At 39.9% G+C, this 26,207-nt stretch overlaps 1 protein-coding gene across 1 annotated transcript in view; it reads right to left on the bottom strand.

Moving 5' to 3' along the window:
- Positions 1-26,207, bottom strand: part of iqch (IQ motif containing H) — a 185,690-nt gene that overhangs the window by 69,735 nt on the left and 89,748 nt on the right. Inside the window, exon 14 of the mRNA XM_043677174.2 lies at positions 23,802-23,993. Within this exon, the coding sequence (XP_043533109.2) occupies positions 23,802-23,993 (192 nt within the window). The remainder of the gene's footprint in view (positions 1-23,801; positions 23,994-26,207) is intronic.

Raw genomic sequence — 26,207 nt, 5'->3', positions numbered from 1 at the left:
AAGAAGGGAAAAATGTGTGTTCCAGGCACCCCAAATGACCTGAGTCGATAAAATATGGAGTTGGCAAAAGCACAGTAGGTCAACCAGCATCAGAGGAGCAGGAGAGTCGGCACCCTTCAGGCACCCTTCAGCAGGAGCTGAAAATGTGTTGCTGGAAAAGTGCAGCAGGTCAGGCAGCATCCAGGGAACAGGAGAATCGACGTTTCGGGCATAAGCCCTTCTTCAGGAATGAGGAAAGTTTGTCCAGCAGGCTAAGATAAAAGGTAGGGAGGAGGGACTTGGGGGAGGGGCGTCGGAAATGTGATAGGTGGAAAGAGGTCAAGGTGAGGGTGATAGGTCAGACTGGGGTGGGGGTGGAGAGGTCAGGAAGAAGATTGCAGGATCTCCAGCATCTGCAGACCTCACTTTATCCTTCAGTAGGAGAGCAATCAAAGATACCCCACCTCCCACATCTGTTCAGGAACTTAGGTCATTTCTTAATCTGGTAAATTATTATGGAAAGTTCAAAAAATAATGTGGCCTCCATCCCAGAAACGTTGTATCAACTCCTAAAAAATGGTTAACCATAGAAATGGCTGCATAGACAAACCCTTGTTTTCAGTGAAGTAAAGAAACAGCTAACATCCTCTAAGATTTTGGCACACCATAATCTGAATGAAAGATCTGGTTTTGACAAATAATACCTCTCCATACAGCATTAGGATGGTATTTTAGCTCATAGATGGCCCAACAGTATATACATCCAAGACTTTGGCCAATGCAGAGTTTAAATACACACAGATAGAGAAAGAAGGATTGGCGGTCATACTTCAAGTCTGGAATTCCATCAATACTTTTATGGATGAAAATTTGTAATAATCACGGACCACAAACCCCTACTTGGTGTGCTTAGAGAGGATAAAGCAGTGGCACCCATAGCTTCAGGCCACATTCAGTGGTACACTCTAATACTAAGTGCTTATAATTACAAGTTAGAGCATAATCCGGAGAAGGCCAATAAGTGAATGTGGATACATTGAGCCACCTCCCATTAGCAGGTACACTGCTGGTGGTACCCCCAATGGAAGAATCTGTGATGATATTAAATTTTCTGGACATGCTTCCAGTCACAGCTTACAATATCAGACTTAGGACGCAGAAAGATCCAGTCCTTTCAAAACTGGTGGTGATGGGGGAAACGAAAGGCCATCAGAAACAGAACTGAAAACCTTTTTGGAACAAGATGGATCAGCTCGCAGTAGAGGACAGCATATTTTTATAGGGAACAAGAGAGATTGTCCCTGCAAAGGTCGCTGCCAAATACTCCACCAGGGGTCTCCAAAATGAAGACATTGACAACAAGTTATGTCTGATGTCCAGGATTGGACACAGATATTGCTGGGGTGATGGGGCAATGCCCAGAGTACCAACAAGGACACAAATTACCACCAACAGCCATCTCCATGGTAAAGTTTGGACTCAGTTGCACGTCAACTATGCTGGTCCTTTCATGTTTTTCAATACATGGGAGTCCCAGAGGTCTTGGTCATGGACAACAGGTCATTTTTTACTTGAAGGGCAGTTGAGCATTTCCTAAAGTCAAAAAGGATTCGTAATATAAGGACAGCTCCATACTATCCATCATCCAATGGCCTGGCAGAAAGAGCAGTCCAAACTTTGAAGGCTGGCTTGAAGAAACAGTCTACAGCCTCACTAGATACCAAGCTGTCACAGTTCTTATTTGATTATAGGACCACTCCAGATGCAATCACAGGGATAGCACCAGCAGAGTTGCTGATGAGTAGAAGACTCCAAATCAGGTTAAGTCTGATCTTCCCAGACTTGGTGGGGGGAGGAGCTGAAATGGCATTGTTTGCCATGACTCCGCCAAGTGAGAGTGACAGTTTGATATGGGGGATGAAGTTTGGTGTAAGAATCCTGGAAATAGCCCTCCTAATGGGTAGGCATGGTCAACGCGAGGTCATGACTGGTGATGTATAAATTTGAGTAGGTGCAATGGTCCTGAATAAGCACGTGGACCATATGAAAGCTGTGAATTTGCAAACTGTGCAGGAGCAAAACATACCCTGCTCCTCAGAACAGTCGGAAACGCTGCAGGAACTGTCAAGTGTTGGTGAGTCCTCAGAACTGGAGATGGACATGATGGATGTACTTGCCCCAACACCTTTGTCACTGGAAGAAGAGAGTAAAATTCTACCTCTGATGCAAGAGGTGAGCTCCTGTGCATTACACGCCAATCTTATTGAATGGTGAGTTGGAGGATCCCGACCTGGTACTAAAATGCCCCAGGTGGCTCTCCAAGATAAAGGACCGGCCTATGTCTTTGAATTCGGAGAGGGAGGGATGTAATGATTGTAAAGTAGCCAACCAGCTGAACTCCACAGAATATGAATTCCCTGATTGGGATTGTTAATCTGGTCCAATCAGGGAGCTCTGGCTGGCAGATAAAAAAGTGTCCCTGGAGTTGTTCAGGGAGAGATGGGCGCCACAGGGAGTGGAGTGCATCATTTCTCCCTCCAATTCTATTTTGATTTAGTCCCTACCCTCCCCTTCACTGTTTTGATCACACAGCACCGTCCCTTGATGTGAAGGGCAGTGCTTGTCACTGGCCACCCGGGTGTTTTCCTATCTTCCTGGTGGTGGAAATTGAATAAAGATTCGTGCACTTTGTCTTTCACTGTGTCTCACACCTGCACACACCATGGGTTCTGGGGATAAAATAAGCACTACCGCACTTAGGTGGTAGTGTGGGGGTTAAAATAAAAAAAAAAGGAAACAAAAAACCAGGTGTGCTTGCCCTTTGAGGTGAAGGGCAGTGTTTGTCACTGGCCACTAAAAAAGAAAAAAAAAAAGAAAAACGGTGTCCCTGGAGCTGTTCAGGGAGAGGTGGGCAGGGAGTGGAGTGCATCATTTCCCCCTCCAACTCTATTTTGATTTAGTCCTTACCCTCCCCCTCACTGTTTTGATCACACAAAACTGTCCCTTGATGTGAAGGGCAGTGTTTGTCACTGGCCACCCGGGTGTTCTCCTATCTTCCTGGTGGTGGAATTTGAATAAAGATTTGTGCACTTTGTGTCTTTCACTGTGTCTCACACCTGCACACACACACCATGGGTGCTGGGGGAAAAAAATAATAAGCACTACCGCACCTAGGTGGTAGTGTGGGGGTTAAAAAAAAGAGAAAAACAAAAACAGGAGTTGAGGCCCGGGAAAAAAAAAGGGAATGTCTTGATCACACAGCATTGCCCTAAAAAAAAGAAAAAAAAAAACACGGTGTCCCTGGAGTTGTTCAGGGAGAGGTGGGCAGGGAGTGGAGTGCATCATTTCTCCCTCCAACTCTATTTTGATTTAGTCCCTACTCTCCCCCTCACTGTTTTGATCACACAGCACTGCCCTTTGATGTGAAGGGCACTGCTTGTCACTGGCCACTCGGGTGTTTTCCTATCTTCCTGCTGGTGGAAATTGAATAAAGATTCGTGCACTTTGTGTCTTACACTGTGTCTCACACCTGCACACACACACCATGGGTGCTGGGGGAAAAAAATAAGCACTACCGCACTTAGGTGGTAGTGTGGGGGAAAGAAAAAAAAGAAAAAAAAATAAAAATATAAAAAAAGAAAGAAATAAGAAAAAAACGGTGTCCCTGGAGTTGTTCAGGGAGAGGTGGGCGCCTCAGGGAGTGGAGTGCATCATTTCTCCCTCCAACTCTATTTTGATTTAGTCCCTACCCTCCCCCTCACTGTTTTGATCACACAGCACTGTCCTTTGATGTGAAGGGCAGTGTTTGTCACTGGCCACCCGGGTGTTTTCCTATCTTCCTGGTGGTGGAAATTGAATAAAGATTCGTGCACTTTGTGTCTTTCACTGTGTCTCACACCTGCACACACACACCGTGGGTGCTGGGGATAAAATAAGCACTACCGCACTTAGGTGGTAGTGTGGGGGTTAAATTAAAAAAAAATAATAAACAGCAGATTCACTGTTTTTGATAAAGAAAAAGAGAGAAAAAAAAAGAAAAAAAAAGAAATAAAAACGGTATCCCTGGAGTTGTTCAGGGAGAGGTGGGCGCCGCAGGGAGTGGAGTGCATCATTTCTCCCTCCAACTCTATTTTGATTTAGTCCCTAGCCTCCCCCTCACTGTTTTGATCACACAGCACTGCCCTTTGATGTGAAGGGCAGTGTTTGTCACTGGCCACCCGGGTGTTTTCCTATCTTCCTGGTGGTGGAATTTGAATAAAGATTCGTGCACTTTGTGTCTTTCACTGTGTCTCACACCTGCACACACATACCATGGGTGCTGGGGAAAAAAATAAGCGCTACCGCACTTAGGTGGTAGTGTGGGGGTTAAATTAAAAAAAGAAAAAAAAAGCAGGAGTGTAAAAAAAAAAGTGGTGTCCCTGGAGTTGTTCAGGGAGAGGTGGGCGCCGCGGGGAGTGGAGTGCATTATTTCTCCCTCCAACTCTATTTTGATTTAGTCCCTGCCCTCCCCTTCACTGTTTTGATCACACGGCATTGCCCTTTGATGTGATGGGCACTGCTTGTCACTGGCCACTCGGGTGTTTTCCTATCTTCCTGGTGGTGGAAATTGAATAAAGATTCGTGCATCTTGTGTCTCTCACCTGCACACACACACCATGGGTGCTGGGGAACAATAAGCACTACCGCAGTTAGGCGGTAGTGTGGGGGTTAAAAGAAAAAAAAGAGAAAAAAAAAGCGGTGTCCCTTGAGCTGTTCAGGGAGAGGTGGGCACCGCAGGGAGTGGAGTGCATTATTTCTCCCTCCAACTCTATTTTGATTTAGTCCCTGCCCTCCCCTTCACTGTTTGATCACACAGCATTGCCCTTTGATGTGAAGGGCGCTGCTTGTCACTGGCCACTCAGGTGTTTTCCTATCTTCCTGGTGGTGGAAATTGAATAAAGATTCATGCACTTTGTATCTCTCACTGTGTTTCACACCTGCACACACACACCATGGGTGCTGGGGGAAAAATAAGCACTACCGCAGTTAGGCGGTAGTGTGGGGGTTAAATAGAAAAAGCGGTGTCCCTTGAGCTGTTCAGGGAGAGGTGGGCACCACAGGGAGTAGAGTGCATTATTTCCCCCTCCAACTCTATTTTGATTTAATTCCTGCCCTCCCCTTCACTGTTTGATCACACAGCATTGCCCTTTGATGTGAAGGGCGCTGCTTGTCACTGGCCACTCAGGTGTTTCTTTTCTTCCTGGTGGTGGAAATTTGAATAAAGATTTGTGCACCTTGTGTCTTTCCCTGTGTCTCAAACCTGCACACACACGACATGGGTGCTCGGGAGAAAATAATCACTATGGCTGTTAGGCGATAGTGTGGGGGTTAAAAAAAAGAGAAAAAAAAATGAAAAAGGTAAGTGTCAGAGATAAAGGCACTCAAAGAGCTGACTCTGAATTAGGCAGTCGTTGAGTCAAGGATTGGTCATGTGTAAATAAAGGATGACTTGGTGATGGGATACCAGCTTCTGTGGAGTTATTTTTGTCAGAAAGCTCTGCATAAAAGCCCAACCAATACAAATAAAGAAAATATAACTGTAAATAAAGACTTTTTTCACAAATTAGTTTCTATGTGGGTTGTAGGACCATAATCTTGAATATTTATGAAATGTTAGCTTAGTATTTTTTAAAATATTCTTCTTTCTCTTCGAGTTGTCTCTATCCAAGTTTAGTACCTTTTAAAATCTAATCTAGAACTATACAGCCAATCCTGTCTGACAGCAATACAGCTGATACAATAAAGTATCAAATAGGTATGAAGGACAATGAGTTCCCTTTAAGATATTCCCTCAATGCACTCTGACCAGGTGGACAAGGTGATTATGTCCCCCTCAAACCTGTGCTATTGCTGTTGCATACACAGTTTTTGAAAATACACTCCAGTCTAGATAGGAATGACTAGCCTTTGATTTTCCTCCCTCCTTCTCTTTAGTGTTTTTCTGTGTGAAACACTAACTATGCAGTGAGTTGGTTGATTGATGTACACCCAACAACTTTATGGTATGGCTGTTCAATGGCCAAAACTACTATTCTGCTTTGGAACCCAAATGAGCTTTCATTTAAATACTGCCATCATCCTGATTATCCTGAAGATCCTGTGCAAGTTTGGATTTGTGCAAATTTACCAGTTTACAGTACGTCCAACTCACTAAATAGGATATTAAAATGAATGCTGTAAAGCAATATCTATTTAAACATGATTAACCCTCATAATATCTGTGAATGTATTCATTATGTTTTAAATTTATTTTGGAATTGTTCACACAGAAAGCTTGAGCAGTTCACTAACCCTGTCCTCATGCTACACCCAGGTGAGGAATAGTGTGACCCCTGTCCCACAGTCCACTGTGCGATAAAGACAGAGTTTGCAGGGAGGCAGAAATGTTTATGCTACAGTGCCTGTCATTTGTGCAGTTCAAAAATGGTGTATTTGACAACGATGTTGTAAGTGTTCAAGAATTTTCTCCCCGGCAATTGTTTATAATGTTAGAAAGTAAATTAAGGTAGTGTTGAGAGCAATTTACTATGCACACTTTAATCATTAATACAAGAATAGTGATGATTGTAATTTCTACCCTGTAGTTTTAAATTGCTATTTTAAGTTATCAGCAACTGAAATTATGTCATGCTGTACTAATATTGATCCAGTTTAGTACAAATTAAATGAGACTTTTCATGCTTTTTTTCTTTAAATTCTTAGAGATTAAAAAAACACAATGCACAAATGACAGGTTTGCTTTTGTGGATTTCTGCTCAGATTAAAATCCTTTTTGTTCAATATATTTCCCTCCTTTCTCTAAGCGACTGACCCAAGTATTCTGGGTAATGAGGGAATTTGCATTCACTGGACTGTTAATGTAGGTATCCAGATTATTAGTGTTGTAACATAACCAAACTACCCATCATGAAACTAATTATGGAGGGGGACACCTTTAGCCTTTTGTGCTTGATCCACAATTCAATTAGATCTTGGCTGATCTGTACCTTAATGCGGTCTATCCATTTTGGTTTTGTAATGTTTAATACTAATATCAAACAAAAATCTACAAATTGTAGCAATGAAATTTTCAATTGACCCCAGCCTCAAAGAATGTTTGGCAAGAGGGCTGCAGATTTTCACTCACCTTTGTGTCAAGAAATGCTTTCTGACATCAATACTGAATGGGCTCAGCTCTAACTTTTTTTTTGTCCTCCCATGCCAGAGGATATAGTTTCTCTCTGTCTACCCAATCAAGGCCTATAATTATCACAAAAAGCTGAAGTGAATCATATACTAACCATCTATACATAAGGGAATGCAAGTCTAATCTATGCAACCTGTCTTCATAACTTAATTGATCTGATACCGATATAAAATAGCTCGGAGTTACAGTTCACTTATTGTTCTGTTACTCAGTTCTCCCATTTTGTATTGCTAGAGATGAATAAAGTTCCACTGTTCACACACTCATCCTCCACATGATGACTTATCTGCACAATACTTATTGTGTACCTATTTGCTACTGTGATGTCAATGTTGGATTATTGGCAATTTTCCGGGAGAAAGTGTCTTCACTATGCATGCATCCACCAACCCCATTCCCGAAGTCGGATTTTACTGCATAGAACATTACAGCGCAGTAGAGGCCCTTCGGCCCTCGATGTTGCGCCGACCTGTCATACCAATCTGAAGCCCATCTAACCTACACTATTCCATGTACGTCCATATGCTTGTCCAATGACGACTTAAATGTACTTAAAGTTGGCGAATCTACTACCGTTGCAGGCAAAGCATTCCATACCCTTACTACTCTCTGAGTAAAGAAACTACCTCTGGAATCTGTCCTATATCTTTCACCCTCAATTTAAAGCTATGTCCCCATATGCTTGTCCTCACCATACTTGAAAAAATGCTCTCCCTGTCCACCCTATCTAACCCTCTGATTATCTCATATGTCTTTATTAAGTCACCTCTCAACCTTCTTCTCTCTAATGAAAATAGCCTCAAGTCCCTCAGCCTTTCCTCATAACACCTTCCCTCCATACCAGGCAACATCCTAGTAAAGTAGTATATTGAATTTTATGTTTTCTGCCTTTTTCTCATGTCCTCTTCCAAAAATCATAGAATTCCTACGGTGTACAAAGAGGCCAGTTTGGCCCATCGAATCTGTACTGATGCTCCAAAGAGATTTCACCAAGACTCAGTCCCTTACTCTCTCCTATCCCCGTATTCACCCATGACTAACCCACCTAGCCTGCATATCCCTAGACACTACGGACAATTTAGCATGGTCAATCCACCTAACCACATCTTTGCACTGTGGGAGGAAACCAGAACATCCAATGGAAACCCACACAGACACTGTGAGAATATGAAAACTCCACACAGACAGTCACCCATGGCTGGAATCGAACCGAGGTCTCTGGTATTGTGAGGCAGCAGAACTAACTTCTGAGCCACCGTGCTGCCCCTAAGAATGCTGAGTCATTTCGGACTATGGCTCAGTGTAATCATCATACACACCAATACAGATCTAGTGGAGTTCAGTCATTCTGCTTTATAACTACAAGTCCTTCTGTTCAGCCCCTCTGGCCTTTTGTACTTTAGATCTTGGCTGATCTGCACCTCCACTCTATTTACCCACCGTTCCTCCATAACCTTGATAGCCTTATCTAGCAAAATCTATTAATCATGGTTTTGAAAATTTCAAGTGTTTATGTCCACAACCTTTTAGATTTGAGTTCTATGCTTCCACAGCAATGTTTGGACACAATTCTTGAGTTTTCTCCTAGTTTTAATGTTAAGTTTATGACTTTATTAGGCGTACTTGTCAGTTAAAGATTGCGAATTGATGTCTTCTTAATCTTCTAAACTTAAGGGAGTACAAGCTTCCTTTATGCACCCAATCGATTTATTCTGGTGATACACAGCAAACCTTCCAAGACCAATATATATTCGATCTGAGGCACAGTGCTCAAAACTGATCACACCACACTGGATTGTGTCTGACCAAGACACTGTACAGCTTACAACCATTAAAAAAGTTCAAGGGAATGCAACAGTGACATTGCAATGGCTAAAGTAGAACTTTCATGATCAAAATTACTACCATCTTGGCAATTTTTCACCTTTTGGATTAGGAAGTCATGTATTTGTGTCTCATTTCAGAGCCTGAACATAGAAACCAGGATAACATTCTAGACAACAACTATAGGGATGTTGCAGTGTTAGATGAAGAAGACATTAGAAATAAATCCTCTCTCTCTACTCCAGTGACTTAGGTACACTATGGGGAAGCAAGAGCGTCCAGCCAACATTCTACTCATTCTGATCTCACAAGGCCATTCTCCGCATGTGGAGTACTTCTGCTGCAGGAACGTTGTCATTTTTGCGTAAAACAGTCACTGCTCTTCTTAAAAAAAAATCCTCATGCAAACATGAAAGAGACCAAATAAATATAATTGCTTCTTAGTGAATTTAAAGCAGTCATCTAATCACAATATTGCTTTTCTGTGATTTAATATGCTCCTTGAATATCTGCTCACCAATTAGCTTGGTTTTTTAGCTTGGTTTTTAAGAACAATTTGATGAAGATGTTGTTCACTATCCACATGTAAAAAGATTTTTTTTAAAACATGAGAAGCTCAACTATCAATATTTGCAGTATGAGAAGCACAAAAAGTATTGCACAATCCCCCTGTAAGAGGGATTTCAGTATGTTAGCATATTACTATCCAAATGCTTCATTTTTTTTGCCTTTCACTGTTAATGGAAAATGTTTTGTAAAATATTTGTTGCATCTATTGAACCCATCTGAGACAATTTCCTCTTATATCTAATGACCCATCACGCTTATGTGAAATGCAATTCGATGTGGCTTCAGCATGCATTAAGTGGAATTGAGAGCTGCATACAGACTTTGTGTCCACATGGTATTATCTGCTCACTCTTCCTTGAGAGGCGGCATCGCTCATTATCCAGACTTCAACCCCAGTTCCACAAAAAGGCTTAGGTCTGTTTAAAACTGAAGAGCCTTTTTTTTATAACATAATAGGGGCGCATATGTTATGCTGGAACACATAAGCAGAAAATAACTGTTTTAAATGCCTGGCACAGAACCCAGGCACTCTACTATCTTATACTCTCTTCTGTTCAGCTACATTTTCTTTTCTTAAATACCACATGGGGTCCACTTCCTTCTTTTTCTTTGGATTAATTACCCTTCTTCAAGCTGAGACCAATTATACTCAATAATTAAAGTATACACATGTAGTTTAGAAATAGGGTTAAAAAAAAGAGTATCTGGATGCAGCTTTGTAAAGCAGAAATGAACATTTTCTTGTACCAGTTTTCTTGCTACCTATGTTTCGGCGGGTACTCATTATCTTTTGATATCTGTTCTAAACTGGCTGTTTTTCACAGGTGACATTGGTTTCCTACTGACACTTCCCATTCTCAAAGGGCATCACAATTGAACATGTCATACTCCACATCCAATATTTAAAAGTCTGCACTTTTCAGCAGCAGTTGCCAGTGAGTGAACTGGCTGGCCAAACCTTGTTCCCTTTCCAACCCAGTGGCACATAGCACAACTGTTACTCTGACTGAGGTTAGTCCACGCAATACAAACTAGGCATTAAATTTGGGATCTTTTGGTCTGTGCAGTTTAACCTTCATAGCAGAGACTGCATGGAGGTATTTTGTAAAAAAAAATGATTTAAAGCTAGGTGCCTATCAAACAACACAAACTGTCTTCTGTGTTTGCTATATTAACAGGTTTATGAGGTGCAATTAATTAGGCATCATCATACGCAAAAACCTTGAATGTTCCCTGCACAGCACTCTAATAAACCTGTCACTGTGATATAAAACAAAATTAAATTTAAAACAAGTGTCAGATCATTTTCACATTACAAAACTATTGTTTCCATTTCTGGCCACACATTCCAATTATTTTATACTTTACAATTCAATTTAAATTAAATACATATTTTCCTCACCTTCTTTTGCCCACAAAGAATTCTACATTATTTTCATTGCCACACTTCTTTTGTTACTTCTGCTGAGCTTTACAATGCACTGCAAACTCTCTGCCTCTTTTGTATAAATATAATGTATTTATTTATATTTTCTCCTTTTAGATGCTCCTTAACACTTAACTCCTTGACCAAGCTTTTGGGCTCCTGTCCTATATTGGTGTCAAAGTTTCTTTAATAATGGCTCCTGTAAAGCACCATGGAGCATCTTGCCACATTGAAGGTGCTTTATAAAAGCAGTTTTCAGCTTAACTTTTGTAGAATGGGTTTTTTTTTATTCTACATGTACTGGAGACTTTCAAAGATTTCATTTGCAAGTGTATTTATCAATAGCTTTATTAATGCCGACATCCCATATTCTGCAGATAGTTGAAACACAATTTTACCTCCAATTCTCCGTCTTTCAACTATCTTTGGCATCATTTGGAGGGCATTAAATTAATCGAGGTATTTATCACCATCAATGTGACAACAATTACATTTTAAACTTTAGCACAACAGTCATTGACAAATTGCCAAAGGTCAACAGCTGAATTAAAGGTGCAAATGCTTGCATGCTGTGAAATGCTCAGATTAGGAATGTAAAAAGGTACTCAGATAGCATGACTTGGAAGAGCTGGTTTACAAAATAATTAGTTTACACAAAACTCTTATTTAAATAGTAAAATACTGCAATGAAACAGAGCACAGAAAGAAGGAGCAGTGGGGAACCGCAGCAAAATGTTACATTAAATTCCTGGAGCTTCAGGTAATGCTTGATGGGATATAGAATCAATTCAGGCTGTGCAGTTCCCTGTATTACAGAAAGCAGCGTAACTTGTCTCGCATTACAATGTATTGCCAGGTGAAAATTACACTTATGCCGAACCACCCAATAACAATGGCAGGAAAATAAAACCAAATTTTCATACTAGTGAGCAAACAAGAAGTAGAAATACTTCCTAAAAATGTGACTTTTTTTCATAACTTCTATCATGTATTTTTTAGTCTTCCTAAGACAGACACTAACTGCAGTTAGTGGGTAATCCGATCACAGGCCTTTGCCATTGATACTTAAGTTAATAGGTGGTGCACAAAGACAGTTTAAGAATGAATCTTCCATCTGATTTTCTTTCATCATTACAACCCAGCTGAACTAAAGGACAATTCAAGAAGGAGGGCAAGGGAAAATATCCAACTTTATCATCCAACAAACAGTGCCAATCATTCATATATACCACACTTATCCATCATATTAATCCAAAATTACAATTAAAACAGCAGGAAAGAGGGTGCAAACTATTGTTGTTCATATTGTACCCTTTCCTCATGCATTATAAATTTGTTGTCCCCTTTGAGATTTGATGTTCTTGTGATTCTGCCTTGATGAGTGCAAAATTTAAATCTTTAAGAGTATATCCATTCTCAGCAAAACAACTATTAATTCTGTTTAGCATATGTTCACTTGTGTTCAAAGTTTCTGGAAAGATTCAATCTCTGAAAGTATCAGTCTTGTTCTGAAAGCTGTATCTCAGATAAGACCCTGCATATCCATGGAAATGATTCTGATGGATGTAGAAGATGCCATGACACAAGTGAGGAAAAAGCATCTTTCCAGTTTTAGACTATGCCCTTCTCTCAGCTAAAATCAACAAAGAACAGATTAACTGGTTATACACTTCTTTACCAAATGTTAAACCTTGCTGTAGTTAAAGCTAATATTGTATATGACTACATAAATCAGTCTTTGTACTTAAAAATTATCGCTGGTATGTGGAATCCTTGGACCTGTTGCCGGGGAAAGTGATAAAACATTAGATAAGGTGTGTTTTTGCTAAACATCGAAGGGGAGATTACAACGCTGCAGATGCAACAATTAATAATAGATATCCAGATGCAAGAATGTAGTAAATGGTGGATGTACACAACATGAAAGCTATTATCCAAAAATGAAGCAATCTTTTGGGTGTGACCTGCCAATGGAACTGGCAAACACTTTTCACAGGGTTGGAAAAAAAGCAATAAAGGTAACAGCACTGGCTGACTTCTAAAGGCTTACCCTGAAGCATCTCCTCTATTCTTAGACTTTTCTTACTGTTTCACAACAATCTGCAACAATTCTGTCATTCCAGCTCAATGTGGATATTTATGGGAATCATTACATACAGTTTTACAATATGTTTCCTTACTACTGTATTCATATTATGCGATGAAAGGCGCACTATGCTAGCAAATGTTGTAATCGGCTTGCCAGCTTATGCTTTAAAATGTTTAGACATAGATGTGGTGGAAGATTCATTTATTTTTTTACTGTTCCTTTCTTAACACGGCATATTTTAGAACATTCCACCCTGCAGGGAAGGACCCCTATTGCTCCACCATATTGAAGTGTATGCCTGATGATATTTTATAGGACAAGCTTACAAGATCAGACCTGATTACATATCTGAAGATGCAGACATGCTTTAAAATTAAAGCATAACGTATACATTTTATATATTTGCGTTAAATAATGGCAGATAATCTGAACTCTTATAATTGTTGAAAACAAAATTCTATTCAAAACATCTAATATAAAACAAACGTGGCCAGACATATTCTGTTGTATCATTTTGGCACTTTGCTCATATTGTGGTATCAATACTAATAGTGTGAATTTGTCACTATAATTGCTGGAAAGCCCAATGATGTACCTGAATAGTCTACAGGTGTGTTAAAAATTTAGTAAAGGGAATGTGTTTATTTTAATCTGGCGGTGTAGCAGTTAAGATGCTCATTTCACATTATTGTAGGTTGGCGCCTCAGGGGCTTGTCTGATAATTGAATTCACCAGGGAAACAGATGATCAGTTTTATCAGCTCTCAGCTTGGCTGCTTGGTGGGGCACCCTGTGGAGGCAGAGAGACCTGGGGGGATAAGGGGGAGGGGTGGGGGTGGGGGTTAAAACTGAGAGGCAACTGACAGTGGCTTCCTTACAATGCAGCAGACATGCCTCCTGCTGGCTCAATGTAGTGTAGCACAGTGCAGAGGTCTGTTTCAATTATTGCTGCATTTCTGTTACTTGCTTTACCTGTAGACAGTCTGTGACAATGCACCAGTTTAAAGGTGGCAGTCATAGTGCCTAGTAGCTAATTCCTCTAAAATAGTCACTCTCCCCTTTTTTAGCAGTTTGATTTTCAGATGACATTTTGTTCTGCCCATGCCAGGATCACCATTTTGCCTATCATACATAATACCAAACCTCATCCTTCATTGCTGTCTCTTTTTACCCAACCAGCGAGATATTTCCTTTACAAGGGCTCATTTAGATCAATTGGCTTTTGACTGGTTTGCGATGCAGAGTGATACCAGCAGCGTGGGTTCCCACACTGGCTGAGGTGAGGTTACCAACAAGATCCCAGCCGTCTCAACCTCTCTCCTTGCCTTAGGTATGGTGACCCTCAGGTTAAACTAGTCATTTCTTTCTCATGAGGGAGCAGCCTATGGCAACTTTACCTTGAGTGGAGCAAAAGGATCAGCTATTTTACCTTTAGAGGCAGCACGGTGGCTGAGTGGTTAGCACTGCTGCCTCACAGCACCAGGAACCTGGGTTCAATTCCCACCTCGGGTGACTGTCTGTCTGTGTGGAGTTTGCACATTCTCTCCATTTCTGTGTGGGTTTCATCCAGGTGCTCCGGTTTCCTCCCACAATCCAAAGATGTGCAGGTCAGGTGAATTGGCCATGCTAAATTGCCCATAATGATAGGTGCATCAGTCAGGGGGAAATATAGGCTAGGGGAATGGGTCTGGGTGGGTGACTCTTCAGAGGGTCAGTGTGGACTTGTTGGACTGAAGGGCCTGTTTCCATACCATAGGTAATCTAATCAAAAGACATTTTATTTTTGTGTAATAAAGTGTTTTACCCCTAAAATAGCAAGGGGAATTTGGAAGAAACTGCATGGTTACAAGAAAATAGAAAAAACTGGAAAAACTCAGAATGTCTGATTGCATCTGTGGAACAAGTAACAATTAACAAGTTCACAGATAGAACATAGAACATAGAAGAATACAGCGCAGTACAGGCCCTTTGGCCCTCGATGTTGCGCCGATCCAAGCCCACCTAACCTATACTAACCCACTATCCTCCATATACCTATCCAATGCCCGCTTAAATGCCCATAAAGAGGGAGAGTCCACCACTGCTACTGGCAGGGCATTCCATGAACTTACGACTCGCCGAGTGAAGAACCTACCCCTAATTTCAGTCCTATATCTACCCCCCCTTAATTTAAAGCTATGCCCCCTTGTAATACCCGACTCCATACGCGGGAAAAGGTTCACACTGTCAACCCTATCTAACCCCCTAATCATCTTGTACACCTCAATCAAGTCACCCCTAAACCTTCTTTTCTCTAATGAAAACAGCCCCAAGTGTCTCAGTCTTTCCTCATACGATCTTCCTTCCATACCAGGCCGCACCAGAGTCTTATACAACTGCATCATGACCTCAGGACTCCGGAACTCAATTCCTCTACCAATAAAAGCCAATACGCCATATGCCTTCCTCACCGCACTATTTACCTGGGTGGCAACTTTCAGAGATCTGTGTACATGGACACCAAGATCCCTCTGCTCTTCCACACTACCAAGTATCCGACCATTAGCCCAGTACCCCATCTTTTTGTTATTCTTCCCAAAGTGAATCACCTCACACTTAGCTACATTGAATTCCATTTGCCACCTTTCTGCCCAGCTCTGCAGCTTCTCTATATCCTGCTGTAACCTGCCACATCCTTCCTCACTGTCAACAACTCCTCCGACTTTCGTATCATCCGCAAACTTGCTCACCCAACCTTCTAACCCCTCTTCCAGGTCATTTATAAAAATGACAAACAGCAATGGTCCCAAAACAGATCCTTGCGGAACACCACTAGTGACGGCACTCCATGAAGAAACTTTGCCATCAACTACTACCCTCTGTCTTCTTCCATCCAGCCAATTCCTAATCCAAACCTCCAACTCACCCTCCATGCCATATCTCCGTATCTTCTGCAGTAGCCTACCATGGGGAACCTTATCAAACGCCTTACTAAAATCCATATATACCACATCTACCGCTTGCCCCTCATCAACCTCCTTCGTCACCTTTTCAAAGAATTCAATAAGGTTTGTGAGGCACGACCTGCCCTTCACAAAACCATGCTGACTATCCTTGATCACATTATTCCTATCCAGATGTGCATAAATCCTATCCCTTACAATTCTCTCTAAGACTTTGCCCACAACAGAAGTGAGACTCACCGGCCTATAGTTACTGGGGTTATCCCTACTCCCCTTTTTGAACAAGGGAACCACATTTGCTATCCTCCAGTCTTCTGGCACTACTCCTGTAGACAAAGAGGACATAAAAATCAAGGCCAATGGCTCTGCAATCTCCTCCCTTGCTTCCCAGAGAATCCTAGGATAAATGCCATCAGGCCCAGGGGACTTATCTATTTTCACCTTTTCCAGGATTTCCAACACCTCTTCTCTACATACCTCAAAGCCATCCATTCTACTTATTTGTGACTCAGTATTCACATCGACGACAATGCCCTGTTCCTGAGTAAATACTGAAGAAAAGTATTCATTCAGTGTCTCCCCAATCTCTTCCGCCTCCACACGCAACTTCCCACTACTATCCTTGACTGGACCTATTCCTACCCTAGTCATTCTTTTATTCCTAACATACCTATAGAAAGCCTTAGGGTTTTCCCTAATCCTACCGACTAAGGACCTTTCACGTCCCCTCCTTGCTGCTCTTAGCTCTCTGAATTTGATCTGAATTTTTTCTCCACAGGTGTTGCCAGACCTGTTAAATATCTTCAGAATTTTCTGTGCTTATTACAGAGTTCCAGTATTTGCAGTATTTTGCTTCTGCATAGTTGCAAGATTGTGAAAGCAGTTCTTTCAGTAGTGCCACCAGTGATCTACAATCTCAAACCACAATGCAAATGGGGGGTGGGGGGGGGGGTAAAGGAGTTCCAGAAAAGTAGCATCCTGAGAATGTTTGACCACCTCCTTCATATGTCACAATATACACCCACTGTATCTACATCAGAATAAGTGAAAACCAGGGAGCTGAGGAGGACAAGAGATGATGTACCTGTTTCTCTCACTGATGTTACCAGTATCACATCAATATACTGGAGAAAAGGTGTCCACAGCGGATAGAGGCGAGGGAGGGCATTCACGCTAGCTTAGCTCATGGATCTTGAAGTAGTGCTTACTTATACCATTTGGCATCTTATATATGTCTGTAAGTCCCTTCTCAATTTTAAGGTTAAAGTGTCCTAGTTTCTCATAACTCAATTTCTTGACACTACGGATCAGCTAGTGTAAACTACCTCCTTGGCTGGAATGCTTCCCAAATGTCTTTAAATGTGCTGATGAATTACAATAGCTTCTGAGATACAAACACAGCTACATATCATGTGATTGTTAAGGAATCCAAATATTCCCATGAAAGACATTCTGTGATAGATGTCTTGCTTTTAGGTGTGTAGTAAGTGATGAAGGAATAAACAATACAGGAAAATGAGACTCAGCAACTAAAGACAACAATAATATAAAAATACATGTGCATAAGACAGAGTGAACAGGAAATATTTCATTTCAGATTTTTTCAAAATTAGTTTCACAGGAACAATTTCCCCCTTAATATTTTTCAAAGTACTCAGACAGGTGGGGTAAATCTGCAATTTTGTACTTTTCAGAGTGTGAGTCACAGATAGGATAACAACACTCTGCCCTCGTAACTAATCCACCGTGGAATGCTAGGTTCTTTTTAGGAAAATGGATTTTCTGCAAGTATCTATGTTGACTTATACATGCACTGAAAGCAATTGCAATATTCCATATTTCATGCTCTCCTCAGCATCAGCACTTCCAGTGGTGTTCATAAAGTCTTCAAGAGATATTTGCTATGTCAGGTCTATCTTTCAATAAGTTATATTATTATCTTAATACTTATATAATTTAAACTACTGATTACAAATCAGATTCAATTCATCGGCTTTTAAATATATTGTTTTGAAATAAAATATGAACATATAAATTGTTTGAATCTCACTAACAACCATATATGACCTGAATAAATTCAAATTGAAAGGGAATGTTTTCTTCATTACCCAATTTACCTGTTGCATTCTAACTCCTTCATCTATCAACATCATATCCATATCAGTTAACATATTATAGCATCTACAGAAAAAAAATTGTACGATTATCTTCTTGTAATTGTACCTTTGGTTTCCTGATATTATCTAAACATTCCTGTATAGTGGTCGTTGGTAGTATCAAGGTTGTAAGATTATACTGTGTATAGTTTAATAGAGTATACGTATAATGTACTTTTTAATATCTTAATAAGTAAGCAGTCAAAGATACAATTAAAGAATTTGCATTCTGGAGAATTTTAGTCAGAATGAAATGGCAGTTTTTTTTACACTCTCTTGTGGCATTGCTCAAGCCAGGGGACTACTTTTAAGATAATAAGAATATTACAGAATAAAGTGGGAAGTTGTTTGTGTTAAGTTAAATGCTTGCAGGATGTGAAAATTGTGTTGTTATATACACTCATATCAAATTATAATATATTGTAGCTTGAGATCTGTGGTACCTGTTATTATTCTCATTGCTCAGGAAAATGGTTTTGCAGGTGTTTTTTTGTGGAACAGATTAATGCTGATAAATTTAAATTTGAAAAAAGTGGGACATAAATAGAAGGATTTAAAAAAAACACAGGCATGACAAGTTTCTCACTGGCTATTTTATTTCAAATATTTCAAAGTAGCAATGCGTATTCGATGTTTTCAGAAATTAGATGTTCTTAGGTTTTGAATTATGCAAAAACTAGGTAGTGGATGGTGTGACAGTAGATTTAGGGGAACAGTAGGATTCAGGATGATTCAAATAAGCAGAGGTAACGGTAGTGGTGGGAACTAGAGGTTGAAAAGTCTGGTGGGAATGTGAAAGGATAGGCCATGAGGAGCGTAAGGTGATACAAGGACATTCACTCCTTCCAAAAGACCCATTATAGTAACATGTTTCCCAACATGAATCCAGACCAGGAATCAAAATCTTTCTGGCTCTTTAGCCAATTGGGTTCTGTAACACACATCTGCAGGAAAGGCGCTGCAACAGGTTAAATAATTAGAAGTTGGTTCACTTATAATGCTGGGGAATATGGCCATGCAGATTTTATTGCAGATATGGATGATCCTGAGCAGTTTTCACTGGCAAAATTCAAGAGTCGAGTATTTCTCACATAAAGCAAATATTGTTCTTCCTGTTCAACTGCTGACATTTGACAAATGCACCAAACAACTAACACCAGGGTCCCAGCATTGCATAAACATTCACAAGGCTTGAAGGTACAGGAAACATATCTTATCCATCATTTTCTCCCAGTAAAAATATTCCCAGATCATATCCCCAAGGGACCACTCACACCAGCATGAAACTTATAGCTTCAGTGTCCCTAAAGTTTGAAGCAGCACACAAAAGTAAAATTTACAAATGTCTTAACCAGCAGAAACCCAGTGCCCTTGTTGTTTGATAACCTTTGAGTAACAGAAAATTTCTGCAGATTCTAATCTTCTTGTTGGTTGGTCTCCATTTAGTGAGATTTTCTTAAGAAGTTGAACAGATTGTCAGAGCAGATCGTGTATTGGGAGGAAGTAGGATGAAGGAGAAAAACAGCTTTTCATCATTCCTAGAGCTATCTGCTCTGTGACCTTTATGTCTATGCAGTCTGTGTTATATTTAATATTGAAAAGTAATTATGACAAATGAAATTTTCACCATTTACCTCTCCCAGCCCAGTAATTGATTTGTCCATTATTTTCTTTTCAATTGCAGTAGTATTTTGTACTATAAACCCTTAGTCCTTCAGGTAAGGTTTCAAATAAAAACAACTGCAGCCATAATTAGGTCGACACAGCAATCTGGTTGCTAGTAAATAAAAAGAATAATAGATACCACTAAGTGAGGGGACCACAGATGTGCTTAAATGAAAATATTTGTGCCCTTGCACATCACTACTTGCTAACCACCATCATCAGTAAATGCAAGCCAACATCAAATAGCTACTCTGGAATTTGTAATTGCAATAAAAACATCAAATAATAGCTTCCTTTGCCTTAGGAAACCAGGCAACCTTTTTCTGAGATCTATTAATGTTTTTCTTTCATTAAAATTCATTTGATTTCTGTGGCAGAATTGAAACTTTGCTTCACATAATCACAAACCATTCAGCTTGCATAGTGCAAATTACTCTGGGACCTTCTTTAAGTTCTTGTAGTATGCTGAAACCATAGGTTAAGCTTTGATAATTAAAGAATGCTGTGCACTCAGACTTAACGAACCGTTTTTCGGACCAAGCATCTAAATCGGCAATTTTGATTTGTAAAGTGAGGAAGAAGTCTTGCACAGGCTTGGTCTTCTCCATTAGAAGAATATATTGAGTATATTTGGGGAAATAATGTTAAAGAAAGGCAACGAACTCTATGGCGTAATCTACATAGAAGAATACACGTGGTGTAAAAGAGTTTTGTAGAACAGAGGGTATGTAGATAGGGTTCTCAGTGCACATCCACACACTTACAGAAGCCTACTGAAAGGTATAAACCCTACTTTACACATTTGATGCATTTGAAATAGCAAATAAAAAGTAAACAGACTATTGGGAATTACATGGAAATGTTAACTTATAAATGGAGAGGATAGCAAGAGAAACAGAGTTAATGTTTCAGGCTGTTGACCTGTTGACAGGTTTGGTGAAAAATCATTGATCTGGAACATGAACTCCATTTTGCTTTTTTCAAATGCTGCTGAAAGTGCTGATTGTTTCCAGCATTCTATGTTTTTATTTTGAATTCCCAACATCTTGTAGTATTTTGCATTAAGGAATATCTTGTACGTTGAACATGTAACATTCGGGGAGAGGTCCATTTACTTCATTCTTCCTAATGTGAAAGCTAAGTCTTTGCATTTAGAAATGCGGAGGTTAGCCAAGCATAGTGAGCATAGATTTGGTAAGGCAAATCAGATTTGAAAAATCCAGCAGACGTTTGATGAAGTAGTGATGAATTGGATAGGGAAAGTGAGTTTAGTGTTATTGTAGCAAGTGGTTAAGTAGGTGATTGGATTAATTTATTAGTTAATTGACTGGGTAGATATGAAGAGGGATTATTGACATGGTGATTTGGTGGTGGGAAAGCTGTTGTATGTAAGAGCTCTTTTTGATATAAACAAAAGAGAACAAAAAAAAGAGGGAAAAGGTGGGACTGTTGGGTATAAGAAACAGTAAGACTGTACAGTTAATAAACTGCATCCCCAAAGGAAGGCTCTTGGTTTTTGCCTGGCCAACTGGCTTCAATCTTCATTGACATTTCAGAATTTCATACTTTTCTGAAAAGTCAAAACAGACTCTAACTATTAACTCTGTTTCCAGATCTGCTGAGTTTTTTCTAGTATCTCTGGGTTTGTTTCAATTTCTAGCATCTGCAATATTTTGCCTTTATTCTAGTAACGTTTAGAAGACTTGTATATAAATTTTCAGGGGGGGCTGATGACAAAAATGTAGATTACCGCGTGAGGAACTTTAGCATAGCCTATTTGTTGGTGCTAAAATGAAGGATTATGGTTTATATATGGTGGCGCAGTGGTTAGCACTGCTGCCTCACAGCGCCAGAGACCCGGGTTCAATTCCCGCCTCAGGCGACTCTCTGTGTGGAGTTTGCACGTTCTCCCCGTGTCTGCGTGGGTTTCCTCCGGGTGCTCCGGTTTCCTCCCACAATTCAAAAATGTGCAGGTTAGGTGAATTGGCCATGGTAAATTGCCCGTAGTGTTAGGTGAAGGGGTAAATGTGGGGGAATGGGTCTGGGTGGGTTGCGCTTCGGCGGGTCAGTGTGGACTTGTTGGGCCGAAGGGCCTGTTTCCACACTGTAATCTAATCTAATCTAATCTAATCTAATCTAATCTAATCTAATCGTGAGAATTTGGAAAGCTTGATACAATGAAAATGAAAATTTATTTACCTCTGTGAACAAAGGATGATTAATTTCAAGTTGCGATGAGAGAGATCAGGAGCAACCTCTATGTGCGGAATTGTTAAGGAAAGTGAAGCGGACTTGCATTGCAAATTGTTGAGGAAGGGACCATAGCAACTTTTAGGAGACAAATATTTGAAATAAAGAAGAGACGTGACCATGAGAAAACAGCAGGCTAATGACTCTGGATTGCTTTAGCACAGATACATTGGTTTAATAGTCCTCCTTCCTAAACCCACAAGTTCTGTGATTCTACCTCAACATTACGATTCAACAAACACTACCAAACTGGTTAATAATTTCAAGTACAATTGCTAATATCAACTCTTGAATACTGCAGTAAAACTCAAGGCAGGTTGATTAAAACTCATTACAAGGGAAATTGTGTCTCACTCACTTGACTGAGTTTTTGAAGAGGTGACGAAATTTGATGAAGGCAGAGCAGTAGACGTTGTTGATATGGACTTCAGTAAAGTATTCAACAAGGTTCCGCAGGGTACACTGGTTAGTAAGGTTAGATCATATGGGATGCAAGCCGAGCTAGTTAATTGAATACAAAATTGGATTGAAAGTAGGAGATGGAAGGTGACTGTAGAGGGATATGTTTTGGACTGGACGCTTGTGACCACTGGTATGCCACAAGGATCAATGCATATATATATATATATATAAAAAAAAATGATTTGGATGTAAATATAGGAGGTATGGATAATAGGTTTGCAGATGACACCAAAGTAAGTGGTGTAGTTGTCAGTGAAGAAAATTATCTGATTACAATGGGACTTTAATCAGATAGGTCAATGGACCGAGGAGTGGCAGATAGATTTTAACTTAGATAAACGTGAGATGTTGCATTTTTGTAGAGCAAAGCAGGGCAGAAGTTATACAGGACCCTGGAGAGTGTCGTCGAACAAAGTGGGTATAGATGCATAGTTCCTTGAAAATGGAGTCACAGGTAGACAGGGTGGTGAAGAAGGTCAGAATTGCCTGCGTTGGTCAGAATATTGAGTATATGAGTTGAGATGTGTACAGGACATTGGTTAGGCCACTTTTGGAACATTGTGTACAATTGTTGTTGCCGTTCTATAGGCAGGATGACATTAACCTTGAGAGGGTGCAGAAAAGGATTTATAATGATTTTGCCAGGGTTGGAGGATTTGAGTTACAGGGAGAGGCTGAATAGACTACTGGGGCTTTTGTTCTTGGAGCACTGGGGACTAAGGAATATCCTTATAGAGGTTTATAAAATCCTGAGGGGCATGGATAGGGTGAATAGCCAAAGACTTTTTCCTTGGGTGTAGGCGTCCAAAACCAGAGGACATAGGTTTAGAATGAGAGGGCATTTAAAATGGACCACAAGCTACAAGCGGAAGTGGTGGAGGTAAGTACAATTACAACATTTAAAAGATATTGGATAGGTATATGAATATGAAAGGTTTAGAGGGATACAGACCAACTGCTGCCAAATGGGACTAGATCAGATTGGGATGTCTGGTTGGCATGGATGAGTTGGACCAAAAAGTCTGTTTCCATGCTGTATGACTCTATAACGGTATGACTCCCCTTTGAGTTTTGATTGAAATACTTATTTATAGTCAGTAATATATTTGCATTTATTGCAGTAGATTTTTCAAAATAAAAAGTTACCATCATTTCCCATTAATACTTGTCTTGCTTTACTCCAAACCAAACAGTGAGACTACAGTCATACATACCTGAATCCATTTCTTCTTAAGCCATACTGCAGGACCAATTTCCCTAAATTCCTTCAGAATCGGCTTATAACACTTCAGATGCAAGACATCAAAATATGCAGTGCCTCTCCCGCCAAATTCAACATCCAGTTTGAACAGCCAACGCTTAATTTCCAGATTTTCGAGAATAAGTTGAGTTAGAACTTCATGCATCTGCAAAAATGAATTTCAACAGCATAAACAATATCATAATTATTCAAAAACAGATTCAAAATTATGAAGACATGCTGACCATTTATTGCAAATATTAAATTATCCATACTTTATTAATCAGAATCAAAATAGAATTTTAACATACATTATAGTTATTAAACAAATGTAATAGTTACACAGGAAGGCAGACCAGTGGACTACTGGCAGTGCCACTGGACTGGTAATCCAGCAGTCCAGGGCCAAATCCCAATGATACAATTACTAGAATTCAAATTCAATACATTAATACATCTGGAATGGAAAGCTAGTCTCAGTAATCATGAACTAATCGCTGAGTGATTACAAATACATCTGCTTGACTAATGTTCTTTAGGGAAGAAAATGCGTCAATCTTACTTGGTCTGGCCTACCTGTGGTTCCAGACCAACAGCAATGTGTTTGACTGTTTACTGTCCTCTGGGATTTAATACAAGGCAGTTGTGCAATTGGGAATCCCAAAAAAGAACATAATAAAAGTTCTGGTCAGTGTTTCGTGCCTGGTTAAATTTCTATACCATCTCAAAGGATTTCAGCTTGTTTTTAATTCCTTGCCCAATTAAATGGCTTACTAGCATGATGGAACTTCCAAAATGAAATGTAATATTAGGTTGCTATTGCATGGTTGAGTTTAAGGAAAAGTACAAGTTTCACTGTATATCTAACTATGCCTGTCTGATCTGGAATTTTAACTTCAAATAGCAGCTACTTGAAATGGAAACATTTCCATTGGTCAGTGAGATTCTAATGATTTTAAGATGGAAAAATATTTTAAAATATCGTAAAAATAACTGAAGTGGATTTTGACAAAAATATTTTTCATATGAAGTTTGTATAGGATGTAGAATCCTCCATTTTAAACTGAATTAGAATCCATAAATTCTTTTCAAAGGGAATGAGATAGTTGCTTGAAAAATGAGACATATTAAAGAGTATGGGAGCAAGCAGGCAAGTGGGATTAGAAACGTATCTGATGTAGAAAAAAACCATCAACACAGACTTGATGGTGCTGAATTGCTGGTTCGATACTGAAACATTCTGCAATTTTAATACAAAATGAATCTACATGCAGACAAAGGGAGAGAGAGCATTTAACAGTCAGACTTAGCAGACAGGAAATCATACTAAAAAAAAGCATGAAAGCCTGAGTTGCATGCTGAGAGCAACATGTATAAAATTTACTGCACAGAAACTAGTCAGTTGGCCTAACTGGTCGATGCTTCATGAGTCTCCTCCCACTCCTCTTCATCTGTCCCTATCAGCACAACCTTCTCCTCTTTTCTCCATCTCGTGTTTAGCCATAGCATCTCCTTGAATTCATGCTTGCTATTCATCTCAACTATTCTATGAGGAAGCAAGTTTCTCATTTTCACCACTCTCTATGCAAAGGCATGCTAAGACAGACCAGAAATGACACAATGAAGAAAGTAAATCAGGAAGAGAGGAGCAAATACTGCAGTTACAGAGATGACAATAAGAGGAAGCGTGCAAAGCATGGAGGCAAAGAGAAAAAGATAGAAAGAGATGAATTATCTCAAAAGAAAGTGATCAGAAGACTGAAAGAATTATGCTTGGTGACAGTAGCAACTAAAGGAACACAGGGATGAAAGGGAAAAAGAGAGAGAGGGAGAAAGGGAGATAGGGAGACTTCTTTTTGCCTGTGATCAGTACGATGAAAGGGCATCTTGCCCAAGACAAGTTTTTAAAAAATTTATTTTCATATCTGGTATGATTCAGAGTAAAGTAAGATTTTACATCAAAGATAACAATGCTGGGATCAGGATCTGGGACTAGAAATCTCCACAGAAACGTGGAATGATATCTGGGAAAATGCTAGAAGAATTACTATTTGTAACAGAACCCAGGCTATCCAGCTGAAGATACTTCATAGGGCCCATATAGCACCGGTTCGATTGGCAAAATTTAAGGCAGGAGCATCTCCAATGTGTCCTAAATGCAAAATAGAGGTGGGCACTCTTGTACATTGCTTATGGACCTGTCATAAGATCCGTAGATATTGGACTAAAGTAGCAAGTACCCTGACAGAAATTTTAGGAACAGAAATAAAAGTGGACCCCGTATCTCTCCTCTTGGGCTTTTCGAACTTTCCCTCCCTGGACACGTACGGGAAGAGACTATTTTCTATTCTTTCTTTCTGTGCAAGGAAAAATATTTTGA

The sequence above is a fragment of the Chiloscyllium plagiosum genome, unplaced genomic scaffold, assembly GCF_037043375.1.
Source record: "Chiloscyllium plagiosum isolate Xiang-an unplaced genomic scaffold, Cpla_swu_hap1 HiC_scaffold_39, whole genome shotgun sequence".
In the NCBI taxonomy this organism is placed as follows: Eukaryota; Metazoa; Chordata; class Chondrichthyes; order Orectolobiformes; family Hemiscylliidae; genus Chiloscyllium; species Chiloscyllium plagiosum.
This window is presented reverse-complemented; position numbering and strand designations above follow the sequence as displayed.